The sequence below is a fragment of the Chrysemys picta genome, chromosome 7 (assembly GCF_011386835.1).
Source record: "Chrysemys picta bellii isolate R12L10 chromosome 7, ASM1138683v2, whole genome shotgun sequence".
NCBI classification, from domain to species: domain Eukaryota; kingdom Metazoa; phylum Chordata; order Testudines; family Emydidae; genus Chrysemys; species Chrysemys picta.
Window position 1 is genome coordinate 101,883,705 of NC_088797.1, and position 13,799 is coordinate 101,897,503.

The window sequence follows — 13,799 nt, forward strand, 5'->3', positions numbered from 1 at the left end:
CTTTTGAAGCTATGCCCTGGAGAGAAAAAATCCATTGTCTACTAATTACCTGCTCCTAGAAACTCCAGATCAAAGACCCCTGAACTGTATAAAGAATGGACTAAATGTGTTATGAGTGTGCTTGTTCTAAGCCGAACCTGTGATGAACTTGTGACCACAAAGGAAAGCCCATGGGTGGGTGCTGAAGGACTGCTCCTGCCAGAGCCCACCTTAGAGTTGGGATGCTGTCTGGTAAGTTTCATAGCACGTATGTAGGTTCTATGCTGTGCTGTTTGAATAACTTATACCTGTTGACAATCACTCTGTTAGGGCTTGTCTACACTACCACTTTTGTCGGTATAACTTATGTCACTCAGGGGTGTGAAAAAACACATACCCCCAAGCGACATAAGTTACACCGACAGAAGGGCCAGTGTAGACAGCGCTATGTTGGCGGGAGAGCTTCTTCCGCCTACATAGCTACCGCCACTCGTGGAGGTGGTTTTATTATGTCAATGAGTGAGCTTTCTCCCGTTGGCATAGAGTGGCTACAAGAGAGATCTTACAGCAACGCAGATGCATTGGTACAGCTGTGCTGCTGTAAGCTCCCATAGACAAGCCTCCCATCTCTGAAGAGGAAACAAGCAGGTGTGCTGGGCAGCCACTCTCTGCTGGGAATAACACACTGAAGGCAAGGAACTGTACGGTCTGGAAATAGCCCGGGCAGAAGGGAGCGAGGCCTAGGTCTCTTCTCAAGAAAGGCAATAGCTGGGCAGCTGAAAGCCTGAGAGTGCGTGCCCTTGCTGGACCACTTAGAGCAAACACAGGGGAAGTTGCCCTGAACTGTGACACAGACATGTTAGTATTTGTTAAACTCTTTAAATAATAGGATTTGTAGAAGAGCAAAGTATTATTATCATCCTCTATATTGTGACACTTTTACAAGGAGAAAGAGCCCAACAAAACCAACACTAGCTTCTTGTACTGTGAATTTCTCCACAACTATTCTAATGGGTTTTTTTTGTTTGTTTTTCAGCTGGGATGTCAGTGGCTATAAGTGTACCCAAAAATACATAAAAAAAAAAAAAGAGGAAATGTCATAATCATATCTTAATTCCTTAGAAAATGCATTCCAATTTGCTGCAACGGAACAGAAATTATATCCGATGCACATTATGATGTTAAAGATTTGCTGGGGTCTTCATGCTAATTCAAAAATTTTAAAGAGCAATATTTCATCCTTAGAAGTATGAAAGGAAACTGTAAAAGCTCTCAGTCTCTCTTTGTATTCCACTCCCCTCAGCCTACTAAAATATGATAAACTGATGCAGATTGTAAGTGATAAACTGCTGATAAAAGGGAAAACTATATTTACTCTAAGAGTGCAATTTTTCCTACCTATTGTTAAAATTGTAATGCCCTGTTATTAAAAAGTTTGCAGGGATACCGACAAACTCTGTTATGAGTAGAAATGGACAAACTGCATCACACGAAATAACAAATCCGCTTGCTTCCCAGGTGCCAGTGATCAAACTGAACAAAGAGTTATGGCATTACCCCCACGTACCTGCAAGCATGGTGATCTGAATCAACAACTTTCCCAACTATCAGCAGTGAGAAATGCAGACATGGCATAAACTTCTGCAACCTCACTTCTCCATTTCAAGCACAGTCTTTCCACCCAGAACATGACCCAACCAATTTTGAGGTTAACCAAAAAGGTTGTTCTCTTTTTCCCTGCTGTTTTCAAGATTGCATATCACTGCATTTCTGGTTTCTAGGCGGAAGCGCTGGAGATTGCACAAGAAAGCATATTCTAACCAGATTTCCAGCCCAGTTTCGTAGCCCAAAGAGATAAAATTCAGATAACAGCCCAAACTGATAAGTGTTTATCTGAACCAAACCTTTCACCTTTTTAGACCTGCTGAGTTCAATCCTATTTTACTGGAGGTCACAAGAGAGTGATTGGAAGAGGGACTACAGTTCATGTAGTCATTTTTGTTAAAACCAGTAACCAGACATGCTTCAGGGTTAAAAAATAATGGTTGTGGGTAATAAGTAATAGATAATACCCACAAAAGCGAGGCATCACTCCAGAGTTTATCATCATTTTAAAATTTCCCAGCTTAGAAGTTGAAAATATTTTTCATATAGGCCTGTTTATGCCCTGTCTAAAATTACATAAGGTCAGGAAACAGACTTGCTGTTATCAACTTAGTAACTAAGGGGCCTGGGAGCATCCCAGAATCTTTAATACTAGCAGTTTCCTAGCAAACAAACGAGAGTCTTCTCCTAGCAAAGAGTTGCTAAGGAAGAAAGGAGGTTCCTAGAAGGATTCCTATCACATAGTAATTAGGCTTAGTTTAAGAGATCTCAATGGATTGTAGCCCAGGGTGAAAACACAGACTATTAGATGGTTTCTGACTGAAAACCTTACAGTCTCAATACCAAACACCATTGAAATCTATTGAAAGACTTCCATTACCTTACATGGGGTTTGAATCAGGCCCTAAATGGGCAAGACAAACAGTGATAGACAGACAACACACAAGCAAAGTGTTGGGTCTCTACATTCAAACATAAAGAAATAAATAATAATAATAATAATAAATAATATTTACTAATATAGCTTTGAGGAACAGGGATCAGAATATTTTACAGCAATTATTAACTCAAGTCTCTGTGTCATTTTTTTCCATAGGTAGAAATAGAGGAAAGAATCCCAGCAGAAAATGACTAAAACAAATCACAATAATAAAAATAAAAGGTTACTCTATTAACCTGCCTTTGTGGGTAATTTAATGATTAATACTAATGATTAAGTTAATACAAGGAAGTACCAACAGAATTAGAACTGTACTGGTAATAATTATCTATTAATTGTCAGCTATTGCCCTTGATTTCCATATATTAATAAATGGTACATTACAATACAATTTTAGAGAAGTAGACTATACATAAATGACATAAATTTGTTATGATCCATTAAACCGTTACATGATTCACACTCCACTGAATGCAAAAGTTTAATGACAAGGCATTAAAATGAAGTATTGATTATTTTTATTAATACATTATTATTACGTGAGCATGTACGTTATGGCTCATTATCTGGACAAAAAAATATAAGGCTGGTGACCAAACAGCACACTGTGGGTAAAATATTAATTAACTAAAAGCTAGGATTTTTTAAATGTTAGCAATCCATTTAAAAAATAGTAAAAATAAAACTGTTTGTGGCTTGTATTTTTTCTGCAGTGCTCCCATTGGTAGGCATAGTGCAGGCTGTAATAAAAAGCTTGTGAAATCAGTTTGTAGTAATTTGAATTGACAGCAGGCTACCCTTAACAGATCCCCATAAACAACATTCTGAAATTACAATTACTGCTTTTAAATACTGCCTCAGTACTCACCTGCAAACAAACTGGATTCAACATTGTTTACCTAACCTTAGTGTCTTACTTTGATCAAATTATCCTACAAGAATGTTCAGTTAGCTTGTTCTCAAACATACAGAGCAAGCTACCTGCATATAAATTGACAAGTACAACAAATTGTAGAGAAGCAATTTCTTACCTTAAATGAGTGCTTCTTGGCACATCTAGTTGTAGAGCAAAAAAGAGCAGAGGCTATTCTCAGTTTAGGCTTGGCCTACATACAGAAATTGCTTGGATTTAACTAAATTGGTTTAATATCACACCTTTAGTTAAAACAATGCAAGATCTCTATAGAGACAAACCCTTAGGGCTAGGTAACACACCGGAGTTAGTTTCAAAATTAACAAGAGTGCAGGTAGTAGTGATCACAATCTAATTAAGTTCAACATCCTACTAGGAGGAATTGCATCAGAAACCAGCCTTGTGACATTTTAGAAAGTGGGTGGTGGTTAAAAAATAAATGAAGATGCTTGTCAAAGAAACACTAAAGTCTAAGTAAGGCAATTAAAAAGTTTAGATTTAGCATGGAGGCTAATTAAACATTATATGTTATCAAATGATAAAGAAACACATTTGAAAAGTATTTTTCACTCTGTGAAGAAAGTATTAAAAAGTCATCTGGGTCAGATATCTATAGATAAATCAGTAGATAAATACTTCCATGTTGAGAATTACCAGTGCTTTAGGCAAACCCTTTGCTATATATAAGATCAAAGACCAAATCCCACTGGCCTCTCTCGCATAAGTATTTCCACTGGAAGCTACCAGGATTTGGTTGCAAAGGCATTTTACACTGCTGATTAGTATGGGTTGGATCCAAAACCCACTAAGGCTAATGGGAAGATTCTTGTTGACTTCAGTGGGCTTTGAATCAGGCTTTAATTTGTTTTCCCTACACGTACATACCTACTTTCCTCAGAACTGTCATTAGCTTGGGTGAAACAGTAACAGAACAAGGTCAAGCATATTGAGTCTGGATCACTGAAGAAGCACTACATCTGCAACCTAGGGATCTCACTCAATAAAGCACTTAAATCCATGCTTGGACCTAGAAAGGGAAACTGCTATTGCTCCACAGCATTAGAAAACACTGTCAGAGTTAGCAAGCAACGAAGCTGGTTGGATTAAAAAGTTTGGATTCAAAACTGTTGAATACTAACTACTGAGCCAATGCAGTGTTAAGCCAGCTATGCTAAGGGGATTCTCAACAGTCGCATAGGGCTGCTTTAACTCCATTCCAGCAGCACAAAGGGACCTCAGCAGAGGACAAGCTATATGTCTGAATTTCCTACCATGCATTTTTTTTATTTTGTGTCAGCCTTTTAATCTTACTTTGTAATTAATCTGACTTTGACATATTTGACATATTTGTTAACTACAGCATGAATCACAGTATTTGGTCCACCAGCAGCACTTAAGAAAATTGCTGGAATAAATTAAGATACCTAGAATATTCAGCTTGTTGCTTCACTATGCCCCCTCTCTCCCCCACCAAACTAATTATAAAATATTTTTGGTAAAATATATATAAACAAGGTACAATTCATTGTAAATAATAACTGAGCCCAATGTATGGTGGTTGCGTTTATTCAGCTATAAGTTACAATTAATGATCTAAAAAGTAAAGAGATTTTCTCAACTCCTGTATAGGTACTAATTGTGCCATTTAAAATCGGGGATTTTGGCTTACTGCAACTTGAAAACAGTGCAAGTTATTAGTAGTATGTCATTAATCCAGCCTATAATCAATTGTGTCTTCTGGCAGGGGAACTCAAGGAGAAAGAAAAGTGTCTAAATCCTCTCAAGGCCCTGTGTAGTACTGTTGATGTGTTCATTTATATTATAAGCAGTCTACTTATTAAATAGTGTAGCTACAATACTGGATACCTGAATACATTTCTTGGGTAATTAAAGGCAAAATGCCCATAAATCCAGGGGATAGCCACACGTCTAATGTAGCAGGATGTATCTTAGATAAAATGTATTAATATCTAATGTTGCCTACATGGCACTGCAGTGCAGACTATGGGGGTATGAGTTGCAGCGTGGACTAAACCATTGCACTGCAACTGCCCTGTGTAGAATCTGCAAATGCAAACTAAAATGTATCTAGTTACCCAGGAGCGCCACCAGCTTTTTTGCCGCCCTAGATGGCGGAAGGTCCCGCCCCCGAAATGCCACCCCTGACAGAAGCGGCGGAAGGTCCCGCCCCCCGAAATACCAACAACGACCGGGGCAGCCGAAGATCCGGCCGCTGAGGTCACCACCCCCCAAATGTTAGTGCCCTAGGCGACCGCCTAGGTCACCTAATGGGTTGCGCCGGCCCTGTAGTTACCGTTAACAGAAATGGAACAATGTTAAAACTAACTAGGAACCTTTTAGCTTGTGCTAGCAGAATCCAAATAGGGCAGTTGCACGCTGCAACTCACACCCCTGGAGTCTACATTGCAGAACCATGGAGACAAGCCCTCCATTAAATAATAGGCCAGATTCTCTAGAGCTCCGGAAACACATACAGCTCAGGGTGGGGTGTGGAGGTGGCATAAAGCACTATACTGATCCTAGTGCTGCTTTCTGCATTTCTTCCACTAGATCGGGGTCGGCAACCTTTCAGAAGTGGTGTGCTCTACATTTATTCACTCTGATTTAAGCTTTCGCGTGCCAGTCATACATTTTAATGTCTTTAGAAGGTCTCTTTCTATAAGTCTATAATATATAACTAAACTATTGTTGTATGTAAAGTAAATAAGGTTTTTAAAATGTTTAAGAAGCATCATTTAAAATTAAATTAAAATGCAGAGCCCCCCGGACCGGTGGCCAGGGCCCGGGCAGTGTGAGTGCCACTGAAAATCAGCTCGTGTGCCGCCTTCGGCATGAATGCCTTAGGTTGCCTACCCCTGCACTAGATGTTGTGTTAGAACAGTCTGAGGGCTACTATAAATTCTGTTGGTGGATAATGGCCAGGGCCAGCTCCAGGGTTTTTGCTGCCCCAAGCGGCGGGGAAAAAAAAAAAAGCCGCGATCGGCGGCACTTCAGCAGCAGCTCTACCGCCACCACTTCATTCTTTGGCAGCAATTTGGCGGCAGGTCCTTCCCTCTGAGAGGGACCGAGGGACCAGCTGCCAAATTGCTGCTGAAGAGCTGGATGTGCCGCCCCTTTCCGTTGGCCGCCCCAAGCACCTGCTTGCTGCGCTGGTGCCTGGAGCCGGCCCTGGTAATGACCACCGGGAGCCAAAAAACAAAGCTTAAGGTTGGTGTAGCATAGAGGTATCCTGACTGTGCTCCCTTCTAGTAGACAGGCTGAGTATTACAGGGATAAACCATAACTAGGAAAAAATGTAAGTTTCCAGGAACAAATGTTTCTGAAGTGTCTACATTAGCATGTATAATAATCATGTTAATTAACACATGTTAAATGGAAGTATATTAATACATGTTATAAAATGACCAAAAGTTCTCATCTAGAGCAGTTCATATATTGTGCATGTGTTTCATGTGTAGAATGTTTTCCTCTTGTCTATGTGTACTTTCAGGAAGTTGAATGTAAGCCCCATTTTGCCAAATGCCTATACATAAAATAATATGTATTGCAATAACAACATATATCAAGCTACCACCTTAGCCTCTTTAAATCTCTCCTCAAAACGCTGCAATACCTACCAATCTAACCTGTCTGGCATTAGTTAGATAAGTGGTTATTTTACCCTCCTAATCCACTCTGACTCTGTTCCCTTCATCCTCCACCTGGTCCTATCTGACATGCAGATTGAGGGAGCTCTGGGGCAGGGACTTCTTTGTTATTTGTTGATACACTGCCTATCATAAAAGAGCCCTGATATATGAGTGGGGCTACCAACCACTACTGTAATACAAATAATAATGATATTGTATCTGTATTGGATATTTACTGCACCTGTTAAGTTTCACCGCATAGCATACAAATAGAGAAATTAAATAAAAACGTAAAATACTCTTGCTGGAAGGTTGCAGCATAACAGTACTTTTATTTCTTAGAATTCACAGTGATAACACACATGAGCCCCAAAACTAGGGTTGCCAACTTTCCAGTCACACAAAACTGAACACCGTGTCCCACCCCCCCATTCCATCCCCCCTCCCACCATTGCTCACTCTCCCCCACCCTCACTCACTTTCACTGGGCTGGGGCAGGTGGTTGGGGTGTGGGAGAGGGTGAGGGCTCTGGCTGGGGGTGCAGGCTCCAGGATGGCGTCAGAAATGAGGAGTTCAGCATGCAGAAGGAGGCTCTGGTCTGAGGCAGTTGGTTGGGATGCAGGAGGGGGTGAGGGCTCTGGGGTGGGGCCAGAGATGATGGGTTTGGGGTGAAGGAGGGGGCTCAGGGCTGGGGCAGGGGTGCAGGCTCTGAGAGGGAGTTGGGGTGCAGGGCTGGGGCAGGAGGTTGAGGTGTGAGGAGGGGTTCTGGGCTGGGGTTTGGAGTGCGGGAGGGGGTTCTGACCTGGGGCAGGGGTTGGGGTGCAGGAGGGGGGATCAGGGCGTGGACTCCAGCTGGCTGGTGCTTACCTCAGGCAGCTCCCGGTCGGCAGTGCAGCAGGGCTACGACAGGCTCGGAAGCAGCTGCCATGTCCCTGTGGCCCGTAGGTGGAGGGGCCAGGGGGCTCTACATGCTGCCTGGGCCTGCAAGCGCTGTCTCCACGGCTCCCATTGGCCGCGGTTCTCGGCCAATGGGAGCTGTGGAGCCAGCGCTGAGGGCAGGGGCTGCGCGTGGAGCTTCCCTGATTGCCCCCCATCTAGGGCCTGCAGAGACATGCCAGCCACTTCCAGGAGATGCGCAGAGCCAGGGCAGGCAGGGAGCCTGCCTTAGCCCCGCTGCTACACCAACCGGACTTTTAATAGCCCAGTCTGCAGTGCTGACCAGAGCCGCCAGGATCCCTTTTCGACTGGGCATTCCGGTCAAAAACTGGACGCCTGGCAACCCTACCCAAAACAGAGGGAGACAAAATAGGCTTCTCCCTAAAGCAGTGAGGAACAACTCATTCCACCTTACTTAGGGTTACCATATTTCAACAATCAAAAAAGAGGACACAGGGTGCCGTCCTCGCCCCGCCCCCTCCCACTTCCCGCCCCCCTCAGAATTCCCCTACCCCCTACCTGTTCCCTGACTGCCCTCTCCTGAGACACCCCCCACCCTAACTGCCCCCAGGACACCACCCCCTATCTAAGGCTCCCTGCTCCCTGTCCCTTGCCTGCCCCAACCACTCTCTACACCCCCTTCTCCTGACAGCCCCCCCAGAACCCCCGACCAATCTAACCCCTCGTTCCCTGTCCCTTGCCTGCCCCAACCGCTCTCTACACCCCCTTCTCCTGACAGCCCCCCCAAAAACCCCCGACCAATCTAACCCCCCGTTCCCTGTTCCTTGCCTGCCCCCCCACCAGGCCGAGGGAGAGCTGCGGGCTCCACGTGCAGCCAAACACTGGCGCTGCTCTGCGGGGGAGGGGAAGGGACTCTGGCTGCTAGAGGCCCCAGTGGCTGCAAGCAGCTTTCAATCAGGCCCAGCCGTCCAATCAGCCGTGCCGCACTCTGCATGAGGGGAAGGGGGAAATCCCGGACATTTCTATTTTATTAGAAATCCCCCCCGGACGGCCATTTAAAGCTTAAAAATCCGGACATGTCCGGGGAAATCCGGACATGTCCGGGGAAACCCGGACAGATGGTAACCCTAACCTTACTCTAGGCAGGCTGGCTGGCTGCAAACTTAACTGACTGTTGCTAGGTCCAGATCACACACTTCCCTACAGAGCCCTCTCGCCTGCAAACAGGTTTAGAAAAAAAAACAAAAAACTGAAATTTAAAATGACAGCCTAAAATTTTAACACACTTTTAAAAAGTTTTGATTTAGTTGAGGTTGGTCCTGCTTTGAGCAGGGGGTTGGACTAGATGACCTCCTGAGGTCTCTTCCAACTCTAATCTTCTATGATGCTATGAAATACACCACAACACTTCTAACAAAGAACCAGGTCATTGAGGACATCAATTCACATACACTAACAAACTAGCTGCAAGAAAATAAAGATTCTCTAGGCTAAAAAAATAGTTAAAATTACAATAATAAAATAACAGTTAAATTAAAATAAATGTAGGCCATTTTACTGACTATCTGGCTGTCTGTTTTGGGGATTCATCCGGTATGAAATTATTGAAGGTAGAAGCACTGTTCTACAGTACCTAGCACTTAAACACTTCCTAACACAACACACAAATAGTTTGGTTTTAATAATGTCATTCCAGGAATGCTGTTGTGTTACATAAATAATTCAATGCTGCAATAATGTTGAACTGGTTGAACACCTAATTTGCTAGAGAATATTGGAGCAAGCATTAAATATAGGCTACATGTATTTTAAATGGCAATGAATTACAAATATGCTGTCTATTCAAAACTCTGGAATATAATTGCTCATCCATAGCAGACATCTTTTATTTATATCACTTACATCTGCCAAAAATCTTTCTTATTTTTTAATTAGTGATTACTGGATTTGTTGCCTTGCATATGTGTATATTTCAACCGTTAAGAAAAGATGCATTGTTTATCTTGTCACGACTGGTGTTATCATGGAAGGAAGAAGAAATGTCCAATAAATACCACCTGCAATGACACAATGGATATTCATTAGGGAGGACTGGAAACACATTGCTATGAGGGCTTGTAAAGGCTGCAAAGAGGAAGAGGATAAATATAAATATGCTTTGTACTGCTGGGTTGTCAGATCAGTTATGATTTAGAAAATAAACTTACACTTAAAAACTACAGGGAGGATATATAGTCTAGTACACTAGTTTAGCACACAGTTACCAATTTCCTAACTATTTAAAGAGCTCTGTTAGTTCATTGCTCCAGATATGTGATCACATACCTTCTCCAATGACTGAAGCATTAGCTTGTTAGGCTAGATCAGGGATTGGCAACCTTTGGCAGGTGGCCCGTCAGGGAAATCCGCTGGCAAGCCAGGACGGTTTGTTTACCTGCAGCATCCGCAGGTTTGGCTGATCGCAGCTCCCACTGGCCGCGGTTCGCCGTTCCAGGCCAATAGGGGCTGTGGGAAGCGGCGTGGGCCGAGGGATGTGCTGGCCTGCCAGTGGATTTCCCTGATGGGCTGCGTGCCAAAGGTTGCCGATCCGTGGGTTAAATCCTGAGCTGGTGTAAATCAGCATAGCTCCATTGACCTCAAAGGAGCTACTCTGATTGACGTCAGCTGAGGAACAGATCCTAACCTTTTAAAATAGCTCAGGTTTAACATCTCACTTCAGAAGTTGTTCTTTTTTCCATTTAAAGAAAAAAAAAAAACCTTTAGCTCACAGTGTTTTAGATTTTGAGATACCAAGAGTTTTTTAAATGCCAATGGACTATCACTGCAGCACACATAAGTAGCATTAAGAAACACATCAAAATGAGAAATGTTTACAGAGCAAAAATAAAGTACTTGAAAATTCTCTCTCAATTAAAAACTGCTTCTTATTTCTGAAGTTTATTCCGCAAACACAGATTGAAATGAAGTCTATTTTAGTAACTTCAAGGCAGTTCTTGAGCAAAATGAATTAGCCATATTTAAGGCGAATAAGCAATTCTCCTCTCAGGGGCAATCAAATCACTCTGGCCACTCTTAATAAGAAGGAATTCTGTAAACAAGAGTTTTCTTTGTTGATCTAGGCAAAAGAGGTGTTAATGCTGCAGCTTCACCATATTACCCTTACTGCACTGGTTCAGTGCTTACATTATATTCATAGAGGGGAAACATGATTAGTGTGCAGGGCCTGTGCAATTACTTCCATGCTACCTAAGCCCCAGGGATATATAGAGCAGAGAGGCCTCCATATGCTCCATGAGCTATGGAGGGGGAAGTCAATCCATGGATTCTTCAAATCCAGCAGCCCAACAAGATGCTGTAACAAGAGTGGAGAAGCAGTGGCCACTATTCTAGTGCACAGAATGGCATGTAGCCTGCTCCCAGGTGGAGAAGGGTGAATTCTATTTCCCTAAACTTCCATGGAATTCCCTGCACTTAGCTCATTTACTTATGCTTAGAGCAGTGATTTCATGTGAAGTGTGTACAAAAGTAAATCTATGCCTTCAAAACCAATGATATCCTAATAGCACTACAATGCCACCTAACAGGAGTCTCTTTCTCTTCTAGGACTGCAACTAGATATTATGAAGTTCTGGCTAATGTGAGGAAGATGGCCTACACCACTTTCCATGAACTGGAATGCCATAGAGGCAGTGAAGCAGTGTTAATAGGCTCCTGCCTTAGTCCAAACAGTTGCACGTGTGCACATATACATTAGACCATGCTCATGACCATCCCCAACATACTTCTATCAGCTGTCTGTTTTGTCAGTCATGGAAGACCTATGTAATGGTGTCAATACAAATTTCCAGAACATGCAGAATTAGGGTGACCAACTGCTGCCAGTTGTTCCCACAGCTACCCCTCAGTTTTCTGCTGTGTATGCACCTTCCACTGAAGATTAGAAAGGTAACTATGAATTTCTTCTCTTTTGCATATTTATGCTGGGGTTTTGATATTATTTCATTATTAATTTTAGATTAATATTACTACATTTTTCAAAACTAAACTGTGGATGGGGTTCCCTATTTTTCCACATCTTAAAAGCTTTCTAAAGATTAGCATGAGTAATAACTGAAAAATCCTGGTTCATTATTCTTTATTGATTTATTACATATTGAGAAGAAATCTTCCTGCAAGTCAATGAGAAACCATAATGCATCTCTAATAACCCTGTGTAGACTACATTACCATCAGGTCATGTCATATCTGGGATGCACTCAGCTGGGGAACAGAGCAGGGGAAAGCAAAGATGGATGTAAAGACAAGCCCAAGGAGGGCAGAAGTGAGTTTATGTTTATGTTTTGGAGTTTGCTGGGTGATTCCATGGGAGGGTCCTGTGAGAGTCCCACCCCTAAAAGAAGGGTGAAGCTAGAAACATTGTGGGGGAGGAGACCTGAGAAAGACTAGACTGAAAGCAGTCCAGGGAGATAGCAGCAAGGAGTTATGCAGATCAGACCCTTACTGCTGGTTATAGGGTCCCTGGGCTTGAACTCGGTATATTGGGAGGATCAGGGTTCTTCTCCCAGCCACTGGTAAAGTGCCATGAGGCAGGAGAAGAGAACAAGGATGACGGAGAACCCTGAGAGAAGGGCATGAGGAGCATAGGGCTTAGGGGTAGGGCCAAAGACATTTTTGTAAGGACAATGGGATGGATTTAAATATGACCAGGCTAGAGGGCTCAGTTACAGGAAAGAGTGTAGTTGTAGCCATGTTGGTCACAGAATATTAGAGAGACAAGGAAGGTGAGGTAATATCTTTTATTGGACCAACTTCTGTTGTTGAGAGAGACAATCTTTCAAGCCACCCAGAGTTCTTCTTCAGGTTGGAGTACTTTTCCCAGACCTGAAGAAGAGCTTTGTGCGGCTCAAAAGCTTGTTTCTCTCACCAACAGAAGTTGGTCCATAAAAGATATTACCTCACCCACATTGTCTCTCTTACAGGAAAAGAGACTGCCACAGGATGCCAGATGGAGAAAGAACCTGCAACACAACGCCCAGCTATGCGGGGATATGCCAATGGTGGGGTGCACTCCAGTCCCATAAGGCTGGCGGAGCTCACCTCCCTGCTCCAGGCATTGCAGTCTCTGGGGTCCCAGCACCACTCAGGTTTAGCCCAGCCATCATGATGATGGGACTCTGGGTAGGCCAAATTAGAGTGAGTGGCACTGCAACCCCAAGAGCCAGGTTACAACTCCACTCACACAAATTTGGTCCAGTCAGAAGAGCCGGGGCCAACCTGAGAGGCGCTGCAGCCCCAGAGGTTGCAACGGCCAGAGCGGAGAGCCAAGCCCAGCCAGCCCCACAGCACAGGAGCTGCAGGGACTGCCACTGTGGGGTGAGTGCCGGGGGGGGGGGGGTGGAGGGTCTGACTGAAACCACCCCAGGGCTTCCACCCCCAGACTATTTACTGATCACGACAGGCCATAAACATTTACAAATGGGTCCTGAGCCCAAAAAGGTTGAGAACCACTGCTGTAAATCATGACTTTCAGTATTATAACATAGCATGAAAAATTACCCTGAGCTGCAGTTTCCCACACACAGTTAACCTGGGCACACATCTAAAAAAAATCAAATTTGATTTAAATTGGTTTTGACATTCATTTTGAAATTAATTTTACACAACTTCACAGCTACAGTAATTTGTGACAACTGCAGTACCTCTAAGGCATAGGTACTGCAGTTATCATACATAGCTGAGGCACACATCTCCACAATAACTGTAGAATGCCAGAGGCATCAGCACAGTGATGGAAGAGCTTTTTATTTTTTAACAG

At 43.3% G+C, this 13,799-nt stretch overlaps 1 protein-coding gene across 33 annotated transcripts in view; it reads right to left on the bottom strand.

The window, feature by feature from the left end:
• JAKMIP3 (Janus kinase and microtubule interacting protein 3) overlaps positions 1 to 13,799 on the bottom strand; it is a 158,506-nt gene that overhangs the window by 72,123 nt on the left and 72,584 nt on the right. Inside the window, exon 1 of one of the 33 annotated variants that reach the window (XM_065552170.1) lies at positions 3,556 to 3,711. The exons of 30 other annotated variants lie outside the window; for them this stretch is intronic. Coding sequence is in view for 1 of the 3 variants with exons in the window: in XM_065552158.1 (XP_065408230.1) it covers positions 3,393 to 3,416 (24 nt within the window). In the remaining 2 variants the exon portion in view is untranslated. Of the gene's footprint in view, positions 1 to 3,392; positions 3,519 to 3,555; positions 3,712 to 13,799 lie in introns of those variants that run through there. 2 more of the 33 variants (XM_065552171.1, XM_065552158.1) reach the window with 2 other exon arrangements.